The sequence below is a fragment of the Laetiporus sulphureus genome (assembly GCF_001632365.1).
Source record: "Laetiporus sulphureus 93-53 unplaced genomic scaffold LAESUscaffold_37, whole genome shotgun sequence".
Taxonomy (NCBI): domain Eukaryota; kingdom Fungi; phylum Basidiomycota; class Agaricomycetes; order Polyporales; family Laetiporaceae; genus Laetiporus; species Laetiporus sulphureus.
In genome coordinates, this window is record NW_024468546.1 from 126929 (window position 1) to 150354 (window position 23426).

Genomic DNA, 23426 nt, shown 5'->3' on the forward strand with positions numbered 1-23426 from the left:
CTCCAATTCGATGCAACTTGGTAGATGAACCTGAGGGAGGCATCCACATCCAAATTGCCCACAGATGTCCACGATGCTTGCGTCGTTACCTTTCAGCCGTCAAGTGATTTCTACCTGGCTGTGAAGCTTGTCGTCCAGCATGAATGAGTATTCACAGGGCAGGGCGAATCCCAGCAGTCCACAGTATGGCAGTAAGCTCTCGTCGTTCACCAGATCCGAAAGAGTACCTTTGAATGCATTGCCATGTATCTCCGGTTCGGGCGCTATCGAAGGTCCTCGGGCGGTGACCCTGCCTCCATTGCGGCTGCCTGCGTATACAGGCTATACATCACAGGGATCCGATAGCCAGATTCGAAGAGCTTGGTCTCGTGGTCCACGCCGCTGAAGAATGCAACGTAGACTACTTGGGAATGACCCTCAGCATCGATCATTCGCGCCAGGTCAAGCAGCCAGGACTGGGAATGGTAAGTGAGCTTGAGACCAGCTCTGATTTGTGGGGTCGAGAGAATGAGCACAAGGGATCCGGACATATACTCACTGCCAGAAGTGTCCTTGTGAGCCTTGAAGAAGGATCCTGGGCATGACGTACAACGAGCGACGGCCGCACGCCTGAATAATAATGGCAATTCACCATACAAGTTGAGCTTATAGAGCTTGGAGCGTAACGGACTTGTCCTGATCACCTTTGAGCAGGTCGCATCCAGCAGCCTGTGGGATCAAACTTGAGCGAGTTGGGAGGATCCAATTTCTGGCCTTCCGATATGTCTTCGTCGAGCCCATCTTCGTTGTATTTGCCGAAGGTCGCTGCATCGCACGCCTTCGCGATACCATCCAGATCTGCTTCAGATAGGGAAACGAAGCTGATACGGCCTATCATCCGTAAGACAGGGTTGCAGATGATCGATACAACGCGAGAAGAACAGCTCGTCGAGGATTGCTACTTTGTCAAAGTCATCTGGTGGGGTTGTGAGCTGTCCAGCATGAAACGGGGATGTTGCTGACGGCTTCGCTTAAGAGCTTTAACTAGTCCAGAATCAGCTGCAAACCTTTCCGAAAAGATGGCCGGCCCCGGTGAGAATCACTGTAGTCTGCGACTGACACGATCAAGACGAGCCTAGGCAGTGCAGGGATCAAGAAAAATGACTGCAGGCGCCCGGAGGGAGCAGCAAGTAAAACTCTGAGCTATCAGAGCTAAATCCTTTCAGATTCGAGAATACAGCCCGCGATTACTGTATTGGATATGCATCGGAAACTATCTCTTTAAAATCAAGAACACCAATGTATGTTTTCGCGCCTCCGGTCCTCAGTTGGATGGTATCACTACAGAAGTTATTGCAACATGAAGAATAAATGCACGCACTGTAATAAGGAAGTGAGCCAGGGTTCTCCGTGCTGCTGAGGCTCAAGACGACAAGGACGGTTCAATCTGACATCGCGCAAGAGTCAAGAGTGGAAACACTATTTCTTGGAAGGGCGTGCCACAGCACGTGATATTCACGTGACCGCGTTGGCCGAGTCGCGTCTCCGGCGAGGACCCTCAAAGTCGCAACTTCACTTCAATGACTGAAGTGATTCCTCTGTCGCAGCACTATCATCCTGTTGACACATGTGTATTCTTTCTGGCATGCTCAAGTTTGAGTCATTAATTTGTGTCTGGACACTGCGGGAGAGCCATCAACGCGGCTCCTGATACTGCCTGACAATCTCTCAAGCGCGCAGTGGTTTTGCTTTGAAGGGCCATAATTCACGCTGGTTGACGAGTACCTAATTACGAACGTTTGAGGCCTCGCCATACGACGCGTCCATCACCGCTATCGACTAATACTCCAGCCGCCGAAACACGCATTCCCACTCGTATACATTCAACCTTGTCGAATTACCGCTACAGCGCGCCTTACATTGCAATACCAATCGCAATTCCCTTATACACGCGATACACCGCTCCGTGGAGACGACCTCGCTCAGAATCCCTGTCCATGATGCTGCACGAGGAGATATACGGTATCAGGGTCAATATCGCCGCAGCAGAGAAATCGTTCTGTACTTACAGGACCGGGTCCGCCGTGGGGCCCATCCATGGGAGCTTGCTGACCTCCAGGGCCAGGAGGAGGATGGTCGGGCCCAGGATGCGGCTGATTGTGACCCAGCTGGCCAGGAGGACCGCCAGGGCCACCAGGACCGCCGGGACCACCAGGACCGCCGGGACCACCAGGGCCATCGCCGGGACCACCGCCGGGACCGCCAGGACCGCCTGGAGGAGGAGGGCCCTGAGGGATTGGTGAGTCGATGATGTCCGTAACGTCACGTCTTAGCGCACTTACGTGGTGTTGGTGCATATCGTGAACTAAGAAGGGATCAGGCGAATTGGTTGAGTGGGTGATACGAGAGCGTTCTTGTGGGTGTTGGAATTTTGTAGTGGTTTGACTAACCTTTTATATAGTCCATTCGAGGGTGCCTGGCTGGACGCAGCAATGCATCCTGCGCATTGGAATAGATTCGGATGGACGCCCTCGCCCCAGACGCTAGAGCACGTTCACGTCAGCCCTGCTCATGCGCGGCAGGACGCGCAGTCGCCGCGGGGAATGCGAGCAATATCTGGGCTATGCACGTTGCGCTGTAGAAGCAACTGTCAAGCGTTAACAAACATCTCGCTCCGAGTCCCTCATTCATCGTATATCTAGTACAAAGCCCGCTGGTTGTCCACTGCTGTTATGTTTGCTGCGAATCCGCATTACACCGATGAAGGACTTCACTATCCGCATAGATTTAGGCATTCACAGGTCCTGTTACGCAACAGAGTCGTTAGAGAACCTCTTCAGACTAAGCCTGACCAAGCATTCAGGAACCGAGTCGTTCTGTTTCTCTAGCACCTTGTCCGAAGGCTTGCACACTCGGCGTGCCATTTAGTCCTTTCCGGGACAAGCAAATCTTATGAACCTGTGCTTGTGGCTCTGACTCGCTGCTTCTTATGATGTTGTGTCCCTTAACGTGTGTACTACCTGTTGTGGTTATGGCCGAATCACGATGGTCATCGACGAATGTTGTAACCATCATCAATTCTCGTTCCACAATAATCCAACCTTCCCCTCAACATCACTTTCCTCTCCACAAAATTGCACTTATTGATCAAAAAGCGACATTATCCTACAGGATATATAGCCATGTTTAGATAGAGGTATATCTCCCTCAGTAGGTCTGGTCATTACCCCGAACACCATCCGGTCCACCGAGTTGCTTGTTCGCTGGGTGTGCACCTAAATATGTATTATGTAGTCAGTACAACCGTCGCTGATTCAATGGCAATCATCTGCGACTTACCCTGTGCAACGGCACGCTCCCTGCGCATGACTGCCTCACGCTCAAGTCGCTCAGCCTCAGCAAGCTCGGAACTCTGCGCCTTGAACGCCTGCGCTTCCTGTTCTTTCTCTGCGCCCTTCGCCTGCAACGCCTGGCTTCCGATAAGCTCGCCGACTTTCTGCTCCACGCGGCCCTCCGCTCCGCGCACGCCGCCACCGCCGTGCAAGTTACTGGTATTAACGTTGTCCGTCGGGGAAATACGCTGCTCGGTATTGCCGTATCCGGTAGTCTGAATTGTAACAGAAAACATTCGGTAAGAGAGAGAGGGAATGCCATCTCGAGTGCTTACGTCGTTATATCCCGTACGGCCCGATGCGCTACCGAGTGTATGGTGGCCACCACTACCAACTGCGTGCGTAGTACCGTCATTCTCGTAGGGAACGCCGCCTGTACCGGCGAGCGCGGTAGTGCCTCCAACGGTATTGGTATCGATACCGCGGCTCTCGTATTGGTTGGGGTCGTGACGACCTTTCTGTTCAGCCGCTTGAGCCCGCGTATTCTTTTCCTTGAGAGTTTGAACGTTCAAAGTTAGAGAACGGCGCATGCCAGCGATAATGAAACTAACCTTGCTCTTGAACAAGGGCATGATTGCTTATGATGAAAGGTGGAAGATTGGAATCTGATTTTGGTGTGGTCGTGGCAGCGGTCGTCAATTCATAAACTGGAGGGGAGGACTATGTACCACCTTGGCGATGGGCCATGGTTTATATAGCTGGTTGCATGGAGACTCGTAGCCCTGATGACGTAGCGGTGGGGATTGTGGAGGCGCAGGACACAGCCTCCGTCGGATTTTCGTGACAGGCGGAGAAAATTGCCCTGGAAATGACGAGCATGGAGTCAGAGTGCGGAACGTCATGATGTACCGCGGAAACGCCAGGCCACGTGGAGGACGTGGCGAGGTTGAGGCTGTCGGAAAATAGATGCAAACAACCACTGTGGCTGCGGGTAGCACACCGCCACAACGAACGTGACCGCGCTTGTTCAGGGTGTGCTTTAAGTACTCTTGGTAGTATCTAACCTGCGTGCTGCATTCGTACAGACGGAACTCTGCTGTTTTGTGCTTCTTTCAAAAACTTCCCATCATGGCTCGGAATCGACGTACTCGCGAGCACTCAATCTGGCTATCAGATTTAGCCTCGATCTCCTCCCCACGAGCCGTTTTTCCATAGGCAGCAAATATTTTCAGATTGCAGGCATCAATAGGCCGAGTTCACAACGTTGACTCCCACGATAGGATGCAGTGGCTGTGACAGGCAGTGCAGACTAGCGTCTATTAAGGCACGGCCACGCAAGTAGTGATCAATTCATAAAGGCAGAGGGAAAAAACCGAACAGCGCGCAGCTCCCACGAGCAACCATGTCTACAGATCCCATCCCGGAGCAGTTGCCAATCCTCGAGATACAAGCAGAAACGGACACAGACACGGTCCGAGCACCAGACTGCAAGATGCTCGGCTTGCCTTATGATCTGCTCTTCAAGCTCTGCAGCTACCTATCACCCGTCGACGTCTCTTCCCAGCTCAGCACCTGCAAGGCATTTCACCAGCATGCCAGGGATCACTCGATCTGGCAGCGTATGTCCGCCCGGTTTGGGCTCCGAGATGATGCCACATTTCCAGGCCTATCGTCATACACGGTCTTCACGCAGTTGCTGTACCCATACGGTGCCTTGCTCGGCCTATGGACGAGCGACCACGAGTATGTGGGATCCATGATGCACTTCCGCCTCCTCTCGGGAGATGACCACGAGGATGGCGGGATCGTTGCCGAGGCTTGGGAGTTTCCCGAGGAACGATCCGTTGACCAGATGCCCACTCCCCCCAAATACACTAGGGCCTTCAAGATATGCTTTGATCGTCATAAAAATGTAGCGAAGGACACGCCGCCATCCGTGCGCGTGCTTTGCGGTGGCATAGACGCTCATCCTGCCACCTTGCAGGTGCATGCGCCCTCCTATCAAAGCTATATGTACAAGGATATCGACGAGGAAACGGGGGAAACGGATTTTTTCCCCATAGCCGATGCGCCATGGTATGACGCAGAGCGTGAGCTGCCCCACCTGAAAGCCTGCACGGACACCGACGGTCAACCTCGTAGAGCTCCCGTCAGCGACGTTCCCGTGCCCTCCATATACCCTGCAACCACCCGCACGCTCAATCCTGGCTCGATCTTGCTTCGGTGCTCCGTGCCAAGGTGTACACAGTTCCATCGGCCGAAGCTGAACATTCGCACCATCGTGAAGTGGCCGCCGCAATTTTTCCCAATGAAGTCCATTGTCCAGAAGGGAATAGACCCATGCGACGAGGAATGGTCGCCGGAGGCGCTTGTTGGGCTGTGGTTGGGGCGCTATAGCGAGACCACCACGCAATGTCTCTATCTGGCGTGGAGTCCGAAGAAGATGAAACTGTATGCGTTCAAGACCACGGGTGATAGCTGTGTGACCCGTGGTTCCTGGGCCTGGACAGTGCGTACAAGGTCTCGCTTGGATAGTGTCCCAGCGATTGCAAGAGCCCATGGCTTGGAGCCAGACATCGACCGTTTGTTCTCGGGGAAAGAGTTTGTGGCGATACCAGAGTTTACGTGAGTTAACTTTTGCAACTTAAGCAGGTGATGAGACACTGACAATTGCCCAGAGGTCTTGAAATATTGGACATTATTCTGAAGGTTCGTGGGCCTGACGAATTGCAAGTTTGGTGGAAGAGCAATGACACTGTCCTCGTATACACTCGTTTGACGAGTGACATGATGAGGGTCTGAGGTTAATCTGGCCACCGTCAAGTAGCCCATGAAGGTCCGGACTCCCAGGTTACCCTGTGTACATGTGTCACGCTTCCATAATACTATGGTGAATATGTACACACTGTTTTACGAAGTGTACTCAATGATCCTACTCACGATATGGTGAATGATGGCCACACAGGCGCAGTCAATTGAGATGCAGTAGCCGTCTTTGACAGAGGGGATCCCTATTTGGCAGGCGCTGTTGAATGGGTGGTGTCACGGCTGCCAGCGGTCACAGCACGCCTGCCGCACAATTTCAACACAAGCCTCACCGTCCGACTCTGCTCTTTCGTTCGTACTGACATCCGCACTGTAACTTACACCTAACCTGTGCCATGTCTCACGCCGTAGCCAGGATCATGGACATTGGCCGAGGGCCATCCGAGTTCCTGGACGCGCTGGACGCGTTCATCTCTACCATCTTGACACCGTCGCTGCACTCTGCGAGAGCACTTGTCACACCCGTCCTTTTTCCTCATGTTATGTTTCCTACGGACCTTTTTGGTTGGTCGGTGGTGACGATCACGTACAGGTCGGCTGGTTTTACAGTAGACCCCATCGTGTTGGTCGTCAATGTCTTCGTTTGGGTGGTATCATTGAGCATCGGAGTGCTCGTATATGACAAGTACCAGGCAGTTTCGGTTCCAGCCAAGGTTAGTGGCTGCCTCACCTGTTGGCACTGGACTGACATGATCATCTTAAGCGGGCTCCCTCCAAGCCTGTGATGTACCAATATCCTCCAGATGATTGTGAAGTGTTCGTTCACTACCGACGACCTGAGGAACAGCTCCTCAAGTGGAGACAGCTTACACCAGAAGAGGAATTCACATCACAACAACTGCTGTTTACGAAGGGCGGTACAGTATTCTTGCGTTACTTCTTGGGTCTCGTCTCGGTCGTCAAGCAAGTTCCACCTCATTTCATAGTACGGATGGCTCTCGGTGTCAAGACCAGAATCAATATCGAAAAATCGATAGCCTCGGCAGCGATCAAACCTCCCATAGTCACAGTTGGCGGTTACTTTCCTCTGGTCAACGCTCTTTACGGTCCGGCTGCTGTCTCGCTGAGCTCGTTCCTTGGTCTTGGTCCTCTGGTTTCCGGTCATTTGCAGCTCATTGCATCTCAGCTTGGCATTCCTCGGTGTAGTCTTCTTTCAAACCAATTTCGTCACTTGTCGCCCGAATCAATCAATCAGGTATCTATGTTGATCCCAGCTGGATTGGAGCGATTGTATGCACACAAGCTTTTAGGTGCTCTGACGCTGCCTTTTGTGGAAAATCTCAATATGGCTTTGAGACTCTGGAGTCCGGCGTTGACCACGGTCTTCTATGTGATTGACGGCACGCGCAAGGTGACAGTCCTTCCCGTCCCTTGTGGCGTGTCCGTGTTGCCTGCGACCCCTGCAATCAGGCATAAACAATCGGCCCTCGTTGCGCTGAACGGGATGCGTCCATCCTCTGTGATCTTGCCATTGCTCTTGTGGGCTCTCCGTTCGAATTGTCCTCCGCTGTATGTCTCGCTGCCTAACTACTCCGGCATCATCACGATTCATACGGTCACTTTGATTGGCACGAGATCTCTGCTCATCACGGCTTCAACCTCCTCGCATGCCGATCATACCGATTCTGATGACTATATGCTCGTATATCTTGGTTCCTGTCCTTCTGGCATTCATGGAGACCGCAACGAGGACGAATCAATTGTGCTCACCCAATGCGACCCCAATAAAACCAAGATTATGCACGCCGATGGTGTGCTGCTCGTGGGCGTGGACGACACGGAAGAAGTACACCGTCGCAAGCCTCGGAGACGCGGAGGGAAGAAAGTCACCGCTCGGCGCAACCGCGAGCGCGCTGCAAGGGCCGCCGCTGGCAGTGATAGTGAGTGCACTTACCAACAGTACACTCTCATTCTCATTGAGCGTCGCAGCAGCGTACGAAGGCGCTCCGAACGGCGACCATTCGGAAGATCTCTACGAGATCGTGTACGATGTCTCGAACACGCCTGCTCCGGAAACAGAGTCAGAACCTGAATCAGAGTCGGGTTCCGATTCTGATTCTGAGCCGGAGCCTGGTGTACAGACTGAAAGTGTTCATAGAAAGAGACCTCCGCGAGCAGGTAGGAAGAGGACTAGGCAGCTGCGGCGCCAGATGGAAGCCGCTCGATCTGCTGCGAATGGTGGGTGAAGACGTCCCCTTCTACATGCCGCGAAATCCTGACAATTTTCCAGGAGCTTCGGGTGCCCGTCATTCACAATCCCCGAGGACGCCGGCCACTCCAGCGAACTCACGTACTACGAACGATCGGTCACGGTGGTCTTCTGGTGGACGTCGGCGCTGGAGCTAGCTTCACCCCGAAGATGTCGTTCAATGAACTGCAAGGGCCGCGAAAACATTTCTGTTTGCTATCCTTCTAATATATTACCTTGATTTGCGAGCCAAGGTGGATGTCTTTCCTATGCTCGAGCTGGTGCTGTTGCCACCGCTTTCTCTTATATACATCGTTCTTGAATGTCACTATATGATAGATGTGTACAGATTCATACTACACGCCCATTTCGTTCATTCACACGATAGTTGCGTGCAGGGTGACGCGAGAAGCACACTTATGCGTCAGGCCTTCAGGTCTCAGGTTGGGATGGATCGCATGGTATCTTCATAGTGTCTTGCCGCTCACGTGTCGACAGTCTATTCTAATGGATATCATAGATGGAGATTATCACAACTACAGTATGTTACTTTTTGCCGCGGCGGAAGAAGGGAGTCATGCCTCCTGCATGACAGCATCGTTGCCGCTCTGTGTTTCTGCAGCCTGCTTCAGCTTCATCTGGTCTAAAAGGAACGCCAGTGTAGAACTGTTCTCTTCGCATCTGCAATCAATGTCATCAATTTACCGACAAGGCATCGCAACAACGAATGACTCACAATCCCATAATCAGCCGCTCAAATTCACCCAACGCCTTCTGTAGTGACCTCAGCACGCTGGCGTGCTCGCCCGCACGGTCTCTCAAAAATCGCCCATGCGTTCCCAGAACAGCTTTCACCCAGACCATCACGAACTCCACGCGAGGACTGGCCTCCAGCGCCTCCGCCACACATCGCATCAACGGGCCCACATAGACCTGCGGCAGGCCCCGCACAACCAGCCGGATGTCATCTCTCGGTACAGCACAGAAGACACGATGAATCAACGCGCGTTCATTTAAACGGAACGCGGTGATCAGCGCAGGAAGGAATGACCGCTCCGACAGCAGCTGCAGCACGGACTGCGGAGTCACGTCCATTGCAAGGTCCACAGGATCGAACCCTACGCCTTCATCCAAGGAGTAGATCAGCAGTCCCTCTGTGGTCGCCGCCGCCCACGCCCGGCCCGTCGGTGCGAACCTCACGCATGTCGTCCTCACTTCCTCCTTCACGCGCCTCCGCGCAAGGTCGTTCCGCTTCGCGCCCGGCAGCTCGTCGTCACGCTGCCGCCGCTCGTCAACATCGCTATCGTCCCCGCGCTGGTCGATGAGGTCCAGGTTTCCCGCCTCCGTCACCTTCCGACTGTCCAGCATCTCCTGCGTGCCCTCGAGGCTGAGGTTGTCCGATGTCCGGAAGCGCTTCAGCAACACGCCCGCGCGCACGTCGTACAGCGCGACGTATGGGCTCCGCCCGCCCGCGAGCACACACCGGCCATCGGCTGTGTAGCACAGGCTGTTGTGCGCTCCGCCTCCTGCGGCAACAGTGACGTCGCCTGCCTTGCGACCGGGCGCTGCGTCTCTGCGGCCGTCGATGGCTCCTGTCTGCCGACCCTGAGTCACGTCGAAGAAAATCAGCTGTCCGTCGAGAGTCGCGACAGCAAGCTCGTTTCCATCTGGTCTGAACGCCACCGCAAGCACCTCGGATGATAATTGGAATGGCTCGACGAGATGGCTACGCCCGAACACGTTCCATAACCGGACGGTGCGGTCCCATGATCCACTGGCGAGCAAGTTCCCTGTTGGCGAGAATGCAAGCGCGCATACAGGGGCTGTGTGACCGGCCAGCACGTCTAGCAGCTTTCCCGTCTGCACGCTCCATAGGCAGATCTCGAAGTTGTCCTGAGAGCCTGCGGCGACTGCTTCTCCGCTAGGATCGACGGCGAGTGACGCGAACTGCGCTGGCGTCGGCGACGTGAACGTCCGGAAGACACGATACCGGATGAGGTCCGCCGCGCGCACTGTTCCGTCAAGCGATGCAGAGAAGAGGACCTGCCCAGCCTTGGCGAACTCCACGGTGCTGACAGGTGCAGAGTGCTCCGAAAACGTTACGAAGCAGAACCCCGACGTGCTGTTCCACACTTTCACTTTCCCGTCCTCGCCACCAGTGGCAAGGTTCATACCGTCTGGTGCGTACGCGAGAGTGTTCATGGTCGAAAAGTGGCCTTGTTGCTTGAGCACGTACGACTGGCTCTGCCACTCCCACACGAGCAGCTGCCCGAGGCGTGCCGCACCGAATGCAAGCCACTCGCCGGACGTATTTACCGCGACGGAGGAGATCTTCTCTTGCGAGATGCTCAGCGTGTGCAGGTTGGTAAAGTCGGGCATCTCCCACAGCCCAAAGACGCCTGTGGAGAAGCCGACTACGAGCAAGCCCGAAGGGCGATGGAACGTGCTGCAGACGACGCGTGTTCCAGGCTGGTTGAAGTAGTTGCGCTGGTGTACACCCCACCGGGTATGTGCGATCGAGTCGGCGAGCGTCGATGAGGATGCGACAAACTGAGGCTCATCGTCCGAGTCAGCCTCCTCTGAAGGCTTTGCCTTCCATGTGAAGACGGCACCGTCTCGGCTTACAGTGTAAATCTATTGTAGGATTAGCACCCAGCCATTAAAGAAAGATAAGCCAGACATACGATTTTTCCGTTAGCAGAGAAGTACGCGTTGATCACGATGTCTCGATGACCGGCGAACGTCTTGGGACGAAAACCTTCCACAGGGTCCAGTGTGAAGAGACGAGCGGTCATGTCCCGCGATGTAGTTAGGAAACATCTGCGCCTTATTTCAGTCCGAGTCGTGGCTAACAAATGCGGTCAACTTACTGAGAGTCAGGGGACCACTTAATGCTCAGCACCTCATCATGATGACCAGTGTATGTCCTGTGCAGGTTGAACGGGGCGAATTCCCGGATGAGGTGATTCGGCGTGCGCCAGACCTGCACGTGTGAATCGTGGCTTACTGCGATGTACCTGAGGAATGTCAGCAATGAAAGATCTGATATTCAGAAGCTTGATGCAGCCTACTCACTTCCCATCTGGAGAAAACTTGATCGACTTGACAGGATTGTGAAAGTTGAAATGGTGCAGAACGACGCCTCTCCGGAAGTTGACAAGCAGTGCACGTCCATCTGGGAAAATGGTGAATACTCATGATGACAACATAAGGAAAAGAGGACGTACCTTCGTCTACACTGATCAACACATTAGAATCCGGGCTCAGCGCAATGGCCGCGATGTTCTTGCGATTCTCAAATGGAAACGTGCGAGACTTGTTACTGAGAATCATCAACATTTTCTCACACATCTCAGAGTTAATAGACTCACTTCACAAGATCAAAGACAGACACTCTATTGCCGACAGGACTAAGCACGGAGTTGCCATCAGGAGTGAAGACGATATTGCCCTGTCTGTACACAGTCCCGCAGAGATTTGAAAACTATTATCGTGTTAACATTGGCGGTTGTGAGAAAGTCATGGAGCCGATAAGTACCTTGAAGTTGGCCTTCATCAGAAGTACTTAGACTGGCAGCGTTTGCGCAAATGCAATACTGGATCTCACTCCCAACACTGCCCGGGAACAGACAAGACTTGCAAAGTCCTACAGAAAGCAACAAGCTAGACCAAAGTGCAGTTCACCGCAGTTGGAGGAAGACTCGAGCTAGAGAGCGAGAACAGCACAGAATAGTTTCGCAGAAAAGTGATCAAGCAACCAGTAGGAAAGCATAAATCAAGCAGCGCCTAAATGGCCACACGTGACCTATGTAAACTCTGACTGGTGGCCACAATTTCCATAGAGGCGCGCAAAGACAGTGCCGCCGTGGTCGATCAGGCGATGGCATATATACTTCATCATGACCAGGAAGCAGCTTTCTGACGCCATTAAGGACGAAAACCTCACGACATCACGGCCTCAATTAGCTTCAGCCGAGGTCGTCGTATTATAATGCACAAGATTGGTAAAGTTACCGCCATTTTAGTGCTTTAGCGCATTGCATACTTGCATCGGTGGTGAGAAGTATGGTTTCCCTTGATCATTTCATGCGATCCCAAGGCTTGTATTTATTCACGATGCATGATTCATCACTGTCATGTAAAACACATTCTCAACTCGGCGATTCGAAACTTGATATGCTGACACCCAATCGAGTTAGAGCAGTAGAAAGGCCCAGAACTCTCAGGTCCAGACGGTTCCCTTTCTCTTCGCAAATAGATGCCTTGCGATTGTTAACAGGGCCGAACCGACTAACATGATGATCTGTGAGAAATCAAACGATGAGCGAATGGCATTACGATGAGCGAGCTCGTTTGCTTACGCCACTGAAGAGGAGTGCCTTGTACCAGACATATTCGGAGCCCACTAATGCACCGTCGATTGGTGTGCCAGACAGCACTGCAAATGCAACTACGAAGAGGCAAAGACCGATGCGGATTCTACGGAAGCAAGTACAGGCAACGTCAGCATCTCAGCCAGCCAGAGAACTCCGTTGACAACTCAAGTACTCACCCAGCTTCCCGATTGCTGTTAGCCATTGCTGACATGGTGGCCGGGAGCAGGGCGAGAACTAAGAATCGTGTGCGTCAGCAAAAGACAAGTAGCAAAGTACGACTACCTACATGAACCCGTGAAGAATCCATACAGAATCGTGAACACGATGACAGCTCCGGGACTCATCACCCCGAACATGGCGAAGATCAACGCTGCGCTGACGAGCGCCATAGGACAAAACATATTGAAAACGCCCACGTAGTCTGCGATGAAATTCGGAATAATACGCCCGAAAATGGTTCCGGCATTCAGGATGGGGATCTGAAGGGCAAGGTCGTAAATTACCTAGATGATTCTCGCGCATGGTATATCTCACCGTATAGAAGGAAAGGGTGCTCGACAGCCCATGCTCGGTCACCCACACCTGCAGGTAAAAATCTGAACAGGACCATCAATTCAACGTTTCCAACCGCAAGCAGAGAACTCACAGGGGAAGAACAATCCCCACATGACCATGAACACCCTACATGTTCGTTAGCGCGGGAGGATCAAATTGCAGCCATAACGCGCACCCGAACAAGGAGATTGCATACGGCGTGTCTGTTACGAGCGCCTTCATCGAGATCTGTGATTGATGCTGCGCTGGTGGCAACCGGGTCTTCATGATACAACAGGAGATTGCGAGCAAACCGAGTACGAGGAATGCAGTTGCACGCACGCCCCATGCAAAACCAGCACGGCCATTGAAGAGCTGATTCAGCATAATCGGCATGATGATTCCTCCTGCAGAGGAGCCTGCCGCGCTCATCAACGTCAGAGGAGCTAATAGGATTGAACGGGCATGATACACACCAACTTGTGCGATACCGAGAGCGAGAGATAGCTTCTTATTGAAGTGATGTGACGGGATAGAAAGAGCAGGAGTAAGAAGCAGCCCGCCGCCCAGTCCCATTCCGACGCCTTGAGACAGCAACAGCTGATAGTAGTTGCTTGTGTCCGCCAATGAAAGCATGAAAAATCTAATTGTGCAGGATCAATAAGTCGGTATGGGAGTTCTTCAAAGCCTTCAACTCACGAGAAGCAGAAGAGGAGGGAACCACCAATCTGGATATGGCGAAAATAACCCGCGTCGAACAGCCGGCCGGCCGGCAGCCCTCCAAAGTAGAAGAGAGCTAGCTGAGATGAGAGGTTATAGCTGCGCGCCTTTCAACGTGTTATTGAGAATATATACCTGCACGGAGCCGATCCAGCTTATATTCGACGACGTCGAGGTATTCTGCTGTGCATAGTAATTTTGGAAGACACCGAAAGATGTTGAGGAGCCAAAGGTAACGAAAATAAGGAGGAAGCTAAGGAAGTGTAATCGAGAGTCAGCTGCAGTCACAAACCTTGACCGCCGTAGCGACATCTGACCTACCTCCCAGTGACAGTAAGCCAAGCCTGCCAACCACCATCAGGAATTGTGATGTCGGATACTTCAGGCTCCACTTGGGGCTCTTTCAAACCGTCGGAGACCGATAAAATAGGGTCGACAAAGACGGATTCCAAGGTCTTCTGGTCATGCTCGTCGGACTTGCTCGGGGTGCTTGCCATTGCTATGAGTGAGCGGTGAGAAAACGGGGACCTTATAGCAGGAAGACCTGAGACGATTGGGGGAAAGGGGAGCAGTAAGGCTGGCCAGATAGCAATGCGCTCCAAGGCTGAGGTCTCGACGCCATTCTTTAATGTGCAGCGGTAAGGGTTCAAAGGCAACATAGTTGATCCACGATCGAAAATCGGAAGGTTCCACCATTGGTACGAGCAGCTTCGACATATAACCGTTACGGACACTATTGGGGTCAGGAGACGGGCATTCAACAGTCCGACTAATTCGAAGCGAGGTTGAGAATACCACGTGGGCAAATCAGTGCCTTGGCAAGCCTGACCGTGGATGACAGTCTGCTTCAGATGTCCACTTCAAGTTGACAATGTATGGAGTGAAGAGCGGACAGAATTCCGCGACGCTTCGAGGAAGACCGTACCACAAGCACGACACGCCACGAGGGCAATGATGACTCCACAATTCGAGATTCATTCGAGCCTTCGAATCTGAAAACTCGTTCACCACAGATGTCAGCGAGGGCAGAAGTCGAAAGGGTTTCCTTCACGTACTCCTCCGCGCTTGTATTGCGTCACCTGATAGTCCATGCACGCCAATGGGAAACGACGGGAGACCGTCAGTCTGTCGTGACCACTGTCCGATTTCTCGATGGAAACGAATCTGAACATAACCTGAGAAGACGCGTATCGGGACCAAGCCATTCATCATTCGCCTTGTGGTCCTGATGCAATCGGCAGGCGATAGGTGATAAGGCTGGTCGCCGCCTCATAAGGTAACTTCGCGCCTTCCCACTCGCGGGGCAGGCTTAGCAGTAGAGATAGCTTGATACAACATTACTCTTGGGGCCGCATGCGGAGGGACACCAAGACATGGAGATGGGATGTGGGCAAGTTAACTAGAAAGTTGAGAAGCCCAAAGTACGATGGAAGGGGTGAACGGTGATCCTCCCCAGGCATTTCTGCAGCATGAAGGATACAAGAGATGCATTATGGCAATACGTATGATTGGCTGGATTAACGTACGGTCTCTCTTCATACGATGAGTTTAGTCTACGACGAGCACTGTTCAGCGTCGCTGGCAATATGCGACATACCCGACATTGTGGGTACGACACCTAAATGTGCTTCGTCTAGTACGCCATAAGAACATGACAAGCGTGAACGTTACCCATGGTCCTCACCAGGTTTGAGGAACAAGGACGGTTCCCATTGTTCGAGTTCTCCATGCAGAAATCACGACAACAATACTCTGAGACCAGACTACTGGCAAAATGCCTCTCACATGTCGATTATAGCTATGTGGCTCTTGTGGTATAATGAAACTTCTAGCCCAAGGAGACCGAGCTAGTCTAGCAGGAGAACGCAAGGGTAATGCCGGGTCCACCCGCAGCCTTCAGCGCTCAACAATCTCGAACGCGACGAGTGCCAGATCTCAACGCCGTCTATCCCACAGTCCTTCTGCATATGGTCCTCAGTCCGAGCCAACATCGAAAGTAGACAGGGCTGATTGCATATCAGCGAAATGGTACACAGGTCGTCAACATTCAACAGCAACCCCTTTGGATCCTCCCGCCTAGCAGCACTTTTCTATCCACCTTTCTCACACCACCACATCGCAATCGTCCAGTCCATGACTCATGCTACCACCCGCGCAAGCCACTTCATTCTGAATCATTGGTCGCGTTCAGATTGTTAAACTGGAACCAGGCGAATTCTTCGCGTCGCGACCCCCACGCCCCTCCGTCTTCCTGCTCGTACCGCGTGCGCGATCTCTTCGAGGGACGTGCTCCGCTATTCTCAGCCCCAACGGCATCGTTCGCCGGAACGATACCACGAGCGTGGGCACCAGCGAGAACTTGATCTATGACTCCCTGTCTCCGGCCTCCTGCTGCGTCTGAGCTACCCGCAGAGCTCGCGATGGCATTGATCGGCCTCGTGGCTGGAATTTGCCCTACCTCAGTAACACAAGGGATCCGACCGATCGAGATGGCAAAAGCGTTTTGGGTATCCGGCCCACGCAAGAGGTCGGCAGAATCGTCGAGAGGGCGGGAACCAGATATGAAGTTAGGCCACAAGTAAGCAGGTATGGATGTACCTGAGCTATGGCGGCGAAGCTTCTGCAAGCTGTTTACCGCTTGCTGCCTCTGTGTGCGATCCTTGTGGCGCGGAGAGCGCCAGGCGGGCTACTATCCATATATACCGACTGCAGCTTTCATTCAAGACGTTGCGGAACTCATCCCCCATGAACACGTCATGGCACGTAGTCCCAGACGGCTGTTACGGAAGGTCCAAGTGGCACGCTCGAAGTCCAGCTGCCGGCCATCCGCAGGAACATGTTTCGTGGATATTAGTGCAGGACCGGGTACCGAGAAGCCTTGGCAAATCCGCGAGATGGCTCAAGCGATCATAAAGCGGCGTCCCCAACTATAGCTTTTCTAGGTATTTTCTTTTGCAGATCCGGATGAAGTGCGAGATGCTACGATTAGCAATCGACCGAGTGTCCGTCGGCATATATAACCTCAAAGGTCCCACAGCCGTGTCTCAAGTTTCGTCGTCTCAGCTATCACCGCATCCAACATCTCCTTACTTCGTCTACAATGTTCGCCTACAAGTTGACCGCTTCAGACCTCCTTCGACTTTCTCCAAGTTCCTCCACAAGTGACGAACATCGGCTCTCTCCCCCGATATTACAATTGTAAGTGTCGATGGTCATCGGTAACACCTACAAAATATTTGAGCTGCGCCGTTTACAAGTCTTCGAACATACCTCAAAATGTTACGGAGCCTTTGATCGACATGGCCGATTTCGCCCACCTCGTTCTTACGAAGATCGCGGACTTTTCCGCTTTGGACAATGATGAACCAGCAACGCCGCCTTCCTGCGTCGAGCCCAACACCATCGAACCATCTCGTGCTGATGCTTCCGACACTGTGGCTGTTCCCTGGGGTGCAGTGGCCCATGTACTCTTCCTTCATTGAAGTCAGACAGAAAGGTAGAACGAGGATGATAGGGAAGAGCATGGCATGCCATCACATATCCAATGCCAGCTACTTGTCCTAGGATTTGGGACATTGAAAGTGTGCAGGATGCTCACGAAGATGCTGGTGGAGATCTTCAAGTGACTCGTACGGCCAACGCGGGTCCCCGATCAAGTGCTTCACGCAACCACTCGTAACAGCCTTCCAGTGTGCCTTCAAGCAATAATCCCGCTGGCTCGCATAGTCGCATCCGGGCCAAGGGCAGCGATATAGCTTGACCGGTGCGCACTTCATCGCCTTCCGGTCGTCGAAGTGTGACCGATCGTCTTCATGTCGCTTGAGGTCCCTGACCTCGTCGAATGTCCATGGACATCCCTGCACCCTGAAGCGGCAATGCGGCTTGTGGTTGCATTGGACCTCCTTCCGGAAGACGTCCCACAGAACCTTTGAAATAGATCATCAATGATACATCTCTGAGAAGGAGTGAGGAACTCACCAGATCCCCTTCGTCCGCCTGCTGACCGTCCGACTCGACCGGTGGCGCATTCTCATCGTTCTCCTCTCTGTGCTTCCGCTCGCGAGACGTCGCCCCCGCACCAAGCTTGGCCGCCAACGCCTCGCTCCGACGTCGCCGAACAAATTGTTCGGTTTTGTTGGAACGACCGGGCGACGAACTTGTTTTTGAGGTAGACCCACCGGGGACGAGAGGAAGCGGGCGCCGCTTCTTTGCAGGTCTGGGCTGGGCAGCGTCGAGCTGCGGGGAATTTTGCACCTGAGTCTGCAAGGGCGCTGGTGCAGATGGGTACTCTGGGGAGTCAAGTGGGAGAGAAAAGTCAAAAATGTAGTCCGAAGGGAGTGAGAGTCCAGCCAGAAGTGAGTTACCGAGGATTTGAGGCACGGGACTGCACCGCAGCGCCATGTTGGACGACGATGGCCCAGCCTCGGGAGATGATGCACTGGAGGATGAAGAGTCGGACCTCTGTGTCATGGCCCGGGTTTGTTTGTATGGAGTGATTGTTCGAAAGGCCGTTTCATCGATCTTCCATCCATGCAACACGGGCCATTGGCTGCAGCGATTATCATCGGGCAGGTGAGATTCCATTCTGTTCAGCAGTGAGCGGGGGATAAGTAGTTGCAGGAAGTTGTCGTGGTGAGCACAAGTTTGCCATTTTTATGTGCCTTTATTTGGTCCAGCACGGCGATGCTGCCACTCGGTGTGCCACTCCGAGTGGCTCATCAGCCTCGTTTTTCTGCACAGCCTAGCGGAGACCGGTCTGGTCTTGCTGTTGTGCAGCTCGTTCTATGCAGACGTACTAGTCCACGATTTTTTTGCACACGTTGCTGGAGTGCAATACGCCTGGACATCTGCCCTGGATTTTTTCGAAGGGTGGGTTGTGCAGTCGCTTTACAGTCGCAATGCCATTTCTTAACACGGATATCCGGTTACAGCTGAATCACATTTATCCATGGCGACCGTCATTCCCGATCCTCTTCGCTCCTTCTGCTTCAAACCTATCCCTCCGAATGTTTTCATCCTTCAAGCATCTCGTCGCGACAATCCCGGCCACTGCTGCAGGTAATATGGATATAGATTTCGTCTCCGGTTCCCGGGCGGGCGACCATCGTGCAAAGAAAAGCCATCTTCAGCTTCATTCAGTTTACGATGCTTTGATGGTCCGCCGCGACTTGTGGCTGCAGGTCGCCGTCACGAGCAACACAAACGCGTGCGGTCACAACTGTGACAGTACGCGTCCGTGACGATCTGGGCGGGACGCTTGACGTAACATTGCAAAAACACTGGTCCCCGTGGCCAATACCGGAACGAAAGCTACCTCATGATGCATGATGACGCGCTCAAATTTCCACTACATTCCAGCTCAGATATATGGCGCGTGCTGCTCGCTGACAGCTACCCACGACCCGTAACTCGAACCACGCCGACACCATCATGAACTCTGAATTAGCCCGCAAACCGCCTCCTCCCCATATCCCCGCCAATGTCACAGGCGGCAGTGGAAAGGCACGTCAATCTTTGAGTCCATGTTGATTAGGTGATGCTCAATGCGATAGCAGACATTCGTAGCCGGCGTGACAACGGTCATCGCCGGCCTCGGGCTCTTTTGGTACGCACAACAGTGGATGTTCCGCAAGAAGCGGGAGATAATGGGACCGGTGTCAATCCCTACGTGTCAGTCTATTTCGTGACCCCGTGAACTATTCGAGTGCTCACGTTTTGTGGCCTGCTAGGGGAGTATCGCATGAGGCAGCAGCCGAGCCCGATGTCCTACCAGCGGATGTCTGGCTCCAATTTTGTGAGCTTACCCTTTCGCGATCGCGTCACCGAATGTTGCTGATTGTCAATGTGTGTGTAGGGTAAGAGCTCAGACCAGACGCGGGTTTAACCAAAAGAGGCGGCAAGATTGAGGCTAGAGGCTAGTGAAATGTCAAACCTCTAACGTGGTCCTCGTGCTCGAGGACCGCGGTGACCTGGGTGTACGATACTACGATACGGCATTGTCTGTATTTACAGATTTATTCTTTCGGTAATCAATCGAAGTTGCGTTCATCTGGCCAAAAATTCTCACACGCCGCGCAGGATGTAACATTGATCTGCACATTGTGAAGTGAGCCTGGCGAGAACGCGAATAAAGCACGCAAGGAAACTGGGAGAGTTAGCGAGTGCATCGTAGACGATTGGCCTGGAAAGACCCTTTGGAATGACTGCAAGGCCTTCTGGTTGAACTCTTGCCACTTGGACTGGACTGGCTCTTCTATCTGCTCTTCTGTCTCGCCTTCATGGCAACAGCCATGTTCCAGACTGGGACCACACTGTAACTGTCCACGACGAGCTCGTTGCTCTCTTTTACCACAACTTGCACGATTGTATCGTCGTAAAATCTGTAGTAATATGTAATGTGAGTTGCATTCACGTAAACTCATCGTGCAACGGACGAGGTATTTGAATTGCGGGTACGATGTGCCACTGGAAGCGCTGGTAGGGATCTCATGCAAAGTCCGCAATATTCTCAGACCGTTGTCCCCCCATGCATGCAACGCTTCCATTGAATCCCACGGCCAACAACTGTCCTCGACCTGCGTTAGCTGCGCCTGCAGAGTCGTTGCGAAAAGCCAGAGACCTTTCTCCTCCAACGCCGCGCCCACTGCAGTCGCCGAACAGCGATCGGTTTGTTCCCGAAATGGTAGTCGTTCCTTACTCGCGACCGACTGATTGCCAGTACTCGGCACCCTGTTCCACCCTTTCCTCCCCTTCACGACCCCCTGGATATCAGAGGGACACGTCGTTTGAACTTATTACAACTGCGACAGTCGAGCTCGCCACTGTCGAATACTGCGGAAATCCAGCTCCTCTCGGATGCCAAGCACATAGATCATCACCCCGCATTTCTGCAACAGCGACACATCACGCTCGTTTTACCACCTCTCCCTAGACTGCACTTCTGACAAACTGAACCGCTGTTGTTATCATTTGCATCCCCCTCTCAGGAGGCTTAGAAAAGCACGACCATGCCATCTTACCATCGCGGGTGGCTGTACCCGCCTACACGACGCGAATTCACGCTACTCCTGTTTTCTCTGATCGTGTTTGTGCTCTCATACAACTTGGAGACGTCACTGCAGATCATAGGGGTGAACCCAGCGAAGCTGAGCTCTGGATATTTGTCGACAATCGGTGTGTGTCTATCGTTCACGGTGTACTCCATTATGCGTTTTGTGGCCATGCCTTGACCCGTATCATATCTTATCTGCACGAAACCGATGCATATATGCGCACTCCCCATCTGTATCGCTGGTTCTGCAATATTCTTTGATGCTTACTCACCTGCCACCCCACAGGGCTCGGCACGAAAGACCCAGGATTTGAGCCAGACGGCCGGCGGCCGAAGGAATGGCGGGATGAACTAGAGAATCTTATCTTTGGCGAGTGGGAATGGGAGGAGGACCAGGTGGCAGGCGTCGAACGCGGGCTTGCTGGTATCGCCGTAGGAACTGCGGCGGTCTACAACGTCGAGACGAGGCGGAAAGCGAGCAGGAGCACAGGGAAGGATGACAAAGGTGTCGGATTGAACGAGGGTGTGACGGTGAAGGAGCAGCTACTGAGGTGGGAAGAAGAGATCCCGGTGGCGAGAGCACTGGCGCATGTACCGGGTATGTTTCACATGAACCTTCCCTTGATGGTTATCTCATAATAGTTGGGCTTTGTTGCAGGATATACTATCCTTGAGAACGCTATCATGCTCAATGGGACACTCTTCCTTGTGACGGAGGAGCCAGCATCTCTGCCCTCTCTCGGTGCAGTGGGATCCTCTGCCACAGACCGGTCACAACCGCCGCGGGAGGAAGACTGGCAAGTCTTGAATAGGCAGCAAGCCATAAGTAGACTTGGAGATTTTGGTGGCAGGTACGTATGCAATCTCGCCTCTACACTCACGTCTCGTTAATCACACTAATGCTCTGTCAGATTATTTGGCACTACATGGCTATCGATGGACCCTTCTTCGTCGCAAGACCCGTACACCCTCTTCTCGATGTTCCGGGCACAGAGTGCACTTGCTATTCCTTCCTCGGCATTTGCATCCTCAGTAGGGTCGGACTCACTGCTGCCCTCAGAAGAGGAGGACAGTGCGAAGACAATCGACGTCCCTGCACCGCTGAGGCTGATATATCAGAATGTGTCGACGTTTTCGAGTCCACGTCTTCCACCGCCGGGCGATGACCCCAAAAAGCACCCGCCGATGCGGGAGCGATCGTACAATGGTACGCAATGAGCACAACGTTTCTGCTTCATTCGACATAGCTGATCTGGATTCCATACTAGGCCTGCACCCCTTGCTCACAAAGGCAGCACTTCCGACTCTCGGAGTCTGGTACGAAGAGGACTGGCAGGACATCATCGATATGGATGTGCCATGGCTCTTCGACCGCGTCGTCGTCGTCGACCGCCATGCCGCTGATCGAGGACGCGACATGTGGACGCGACCATGGTCCGCAACCAACACCAACACCATCAAAGAAAGCGAGAATGAGCTGCGAAAGCGCGCAGAGGGCGACGATGGCAAACCTGCATGGGCAGCACCCTTCGTGGGCCTGCGTGCAAAGCCAGACTGGTGGACACCTGTCCGCGCTGCGCTGCTCAGCTACCTCCGAATGGAGGATTCATCCGCTGAGAATGCGAACTCCAATTTGGGACGGGGCAAGAAGGCGAAGAGCAAGGCAGTGCCAACAAAGCCTATCGTCACGTACGTCTCGATGCAGGACGAGCCTAATGGCGCAGGGCCACGGTTGCGTGACGAGGACCATGCGGCGTTGCTTGCGGGGTTGCGCGGCTTGGAGAGGGAGGGAGTTGTCGGCGAGGTGCACGTTGTGAAGGGCAATGGGAGTGTCGCGGTGCATGGATGGGAATGGGCGGATAGGATGCGTGCGATTGCACGGTCGAGTGTAGGCGTCGGGTTTGTGTGTGCTGTTAGCGGAAATGCTGACTTGCCTGATATAGATTGTCCTGGGCCCGTATGGGTTCCATCTTGCCGACAGCATCTTCATGGCGCCTCCGTCGTGGCATAGTGTGGACCTCCCCACGACTTCATTATCACCTTCGGAGGACGAACAGAACCAGGCTCCAGTACCGCTCCTTATGGAGTTCTTCCCTCCGGGAATTTTCATGCCCGATCAGGAGTTCGCGGTACGCTCGCTTGGGATGAGATATATGGCGTGGTGGAACGACCGGTCAGTTGCCACTTCACATCTGAGCATTCGCCATGGATTCTGAGACAGATTATTGCTTGGGTAGAAAATTCACCGGCAACTCCCTGCCTCCCGTCATCAGCCCCGGCCTCGACGCCGACCCAAACCAGAGACTATCCATCAGCGCAGACGCGATTGTGCAAGCCATACGAGACGAGATTGCACAGCGGCGCATTTCATGATCATGATTTTCGACCTCTCCCTGGTGGTGACGGCTCCTTTAGATGTA

At 53.3% G+C, this 23426-nt stretch overlaps 9 protein-coding genes across 9 annotated transcripts; 4 read left to right on the top strand and 5 right to left on the bottom strand.

Annotated features, from left to right (window-relative positions):
• Positions 1 to 263: 263 nt before the first annotated feature.
• LAESUDRAFT_814438 (uncharacterized protein) lies at positions 264 to 2423 on the bottom strand (the record flags this gene model as incomplete). Its single annotated transcript, XM_040914580.1, has 5 exons — positions 2322 to 2423; positions 2049 to 2267; positions 908 to 971; positions 684 to 870; positions 264 to 609 (listed from the first exon to the last, which is right to left on the bottom strand). Exons 1-5 carry the CDS (start codon positions 2334 to 2336, stop codon positions 264 to 266), a joined length of 831 nt encoding a protein of 276 aa, XP_040761521.1. The 5' UTR covers positions 2337 to 2423.
• Positions 2424 to 3043: 620 nt separating this feature from the next.
• On the bottom strand, positions 3044 to 4162 carry LAESUDRAFT_728803 (uncharacterized protein). The gene is made up of 4 exons (XM_040909515.1): positions 3923 to 4162; positions 3647 to 3862; positions 3319 to 3586; positions 3044 to 3254 (listed from the first exon to the last, which is right to left on the bottom strand). Exons 1-4 carry the CDS (start codon positions 3941 to 3943, stop codon positions 3187 to 3189), a joined length of 573 nt encoding a protein of 190 aa, XP_040761522.1. The 5' UTR covers positions 3944 to 4162; the 3' UTR covers positions 3044 to 3186.
• Positions 4163 to 4349: 187 nt separating this feature from the next.
• On the top strand, positions 4350 to 6311 carry LAESUDRAFT_683335 (uncharacterized protein). Its single transcript, XM_040905822.1, has 2 exons — positions 4350 to 5936; positions 5990 to 6311. The coding sequence occupies exons 1-2, from the start codon at positions 4714 to 4716 to the stop codon at positions 6111 to 6113; spliced, it is 1347 nt and encodes a 448-aa protein (XP_040761523.1). The 5' UTR covers positions 4350 to 4713; the 3' UTR covers positions 6114 to 6311.
• A 17-nt stretch (positions 6312 to 6328) lies between these two features.
• Positions 6329 to 8323, top strand: LAESUDRAFT_814441 (uncharacterized protein; the record flags this gene model as incomplete). Its single annotated transcript, XM_040914581.1, has 3 exons — positions 6329 to 6790; positions 6841 to 8017; positions 8067 to 8323. The coding sequence occupies exons 1-3, from the start codon at positions 6473 to 6475 to the stop codon at positions 8321 to 8323; spliced, it is 1752 nt and encodes a 583-aa protein (XP_040761524.1). The 5' UTR covers positions 6329 to 6472.
• Positions 8324 to 8771: 448 nt separating this feature from the next.
• Positions 8772 to 12058, bottom strand: LAESUDRAFT_814442 (WD40 repeat-like protein). The gene is made up of 8 exons (XM_040914582.1): positions 11864 to 12058; positions 11697 to 11809; positions 11553 to 11647; positions 11401 to 11500; positions 11196 to 11342; positions 11010 to 11145; positions 9062 to 10959; positions 8772 to 9006 (listed from the first exon to the last, which is right to left on the bottom strand). Exons 1-8 carry the CDS (start codon positions 11879 to 11881, stop codon positions 8901 to 8903), a joined length of 2613 nt encoding a protein of 870 aa, XP_040761525.1. The 5' UTR covers positions 11882 to 12058; the 3' UTR covers positions 8772 to 8900.
• A 489-nt stretch (positions 12059 to 12547) lies between these two features.
• Positions 12548 to 14452, bottom strand: LAESUDRAFT_659031 (MFS general substrate transporter; the record flags this gene model as incomplete). Its single annotated transcript, XM_040904779.1, has 10 exons — positions 12548 to 12628; positions 12687 to 12804; positions 12984 to 13180; positions 13236 to 13297; positions 13348 to 13382; positions 13432 to 13654; positions 13712 to 13878; positions 13935 to 14035; positions 14091 to 14208; positions 14277 to 14452. 10 exons carry the CDS (start codon positions 14450 to 14452, stop codon positions 12548 to 12550), a joined length of 1278 nt encoding a protein of 425 aa, XP_040761526.1.
• A 3024-nt stretch (positions 14453 to 17476) lies between these two features.
• On the bottom strand, positions 17477 to 18824 carry LAESUDRAFT_325155 (uncharacterized protein). The gene is made up of 2 exons (XM_040902025.1): positions 17934 to 18824; positions 17477 to 17881 (listed from the first exon to the last, which is right to left on the bottom strand). The coding sequence occupies exons 1-2, from the start codon at positions 18537 to 18539 to the stop codon at positions 17516 to 17518; spliced, it is 972 nt and encodes a 323-aa protein (XP_040761527.1). The 5' UTR covers positions 18540 to 18824; the 3' UTR covers positions 17477 to 17515.
• A 561-nt stretch (positions 18825 to 19385) lies between these two features.
• On the top strand, positions 19386 to 19839 carry LAESUDRAFT_761635 (uncharacterized protein; the record flags this gene model as incomplete). The annotated part of the gene is made up of 4 exons (XM_040912949.1): positions 19386 to 19461; positions 19521 to 19625; positions 19685 to 19749; positions 19810 to 19839. 4 exons carry the CDS (start codon positions 19386 to 19388, stop codon positions 19837 to 19839), a joined length of 276 nt encoding a protein of 91 aa, XP_040761528.1.
• A 1123-nt stretch (positions 19840 to 20962) lies between these two features.
• LAESUDRAFT_659053 (uncharacterized protein) lies at positions 20963 to 23379 on the top strand (the record flags this gene model as incomplete). The annotated part of the gene is given in 8 exon segments (XM_040904784.1): positions 20963 to 21128; positions 21293 to 21633; positions 21649 to 21857; positions 21918 to 22038; positions 22072 to 22213; positions 22275 to 22894; positions 22950 to 23179; positions 23244 to 23379. The coding sequence occupies 8 exon segments, from the start codon at positions 20963 to 20965 to the stop codon at positions 23377 to 23379; spliced, it is 1965 nt and encodes a 654-aa protein (XP_040761529.1).
• Positions 23380 to 23426: the final 47 nt, after the last annotated feature.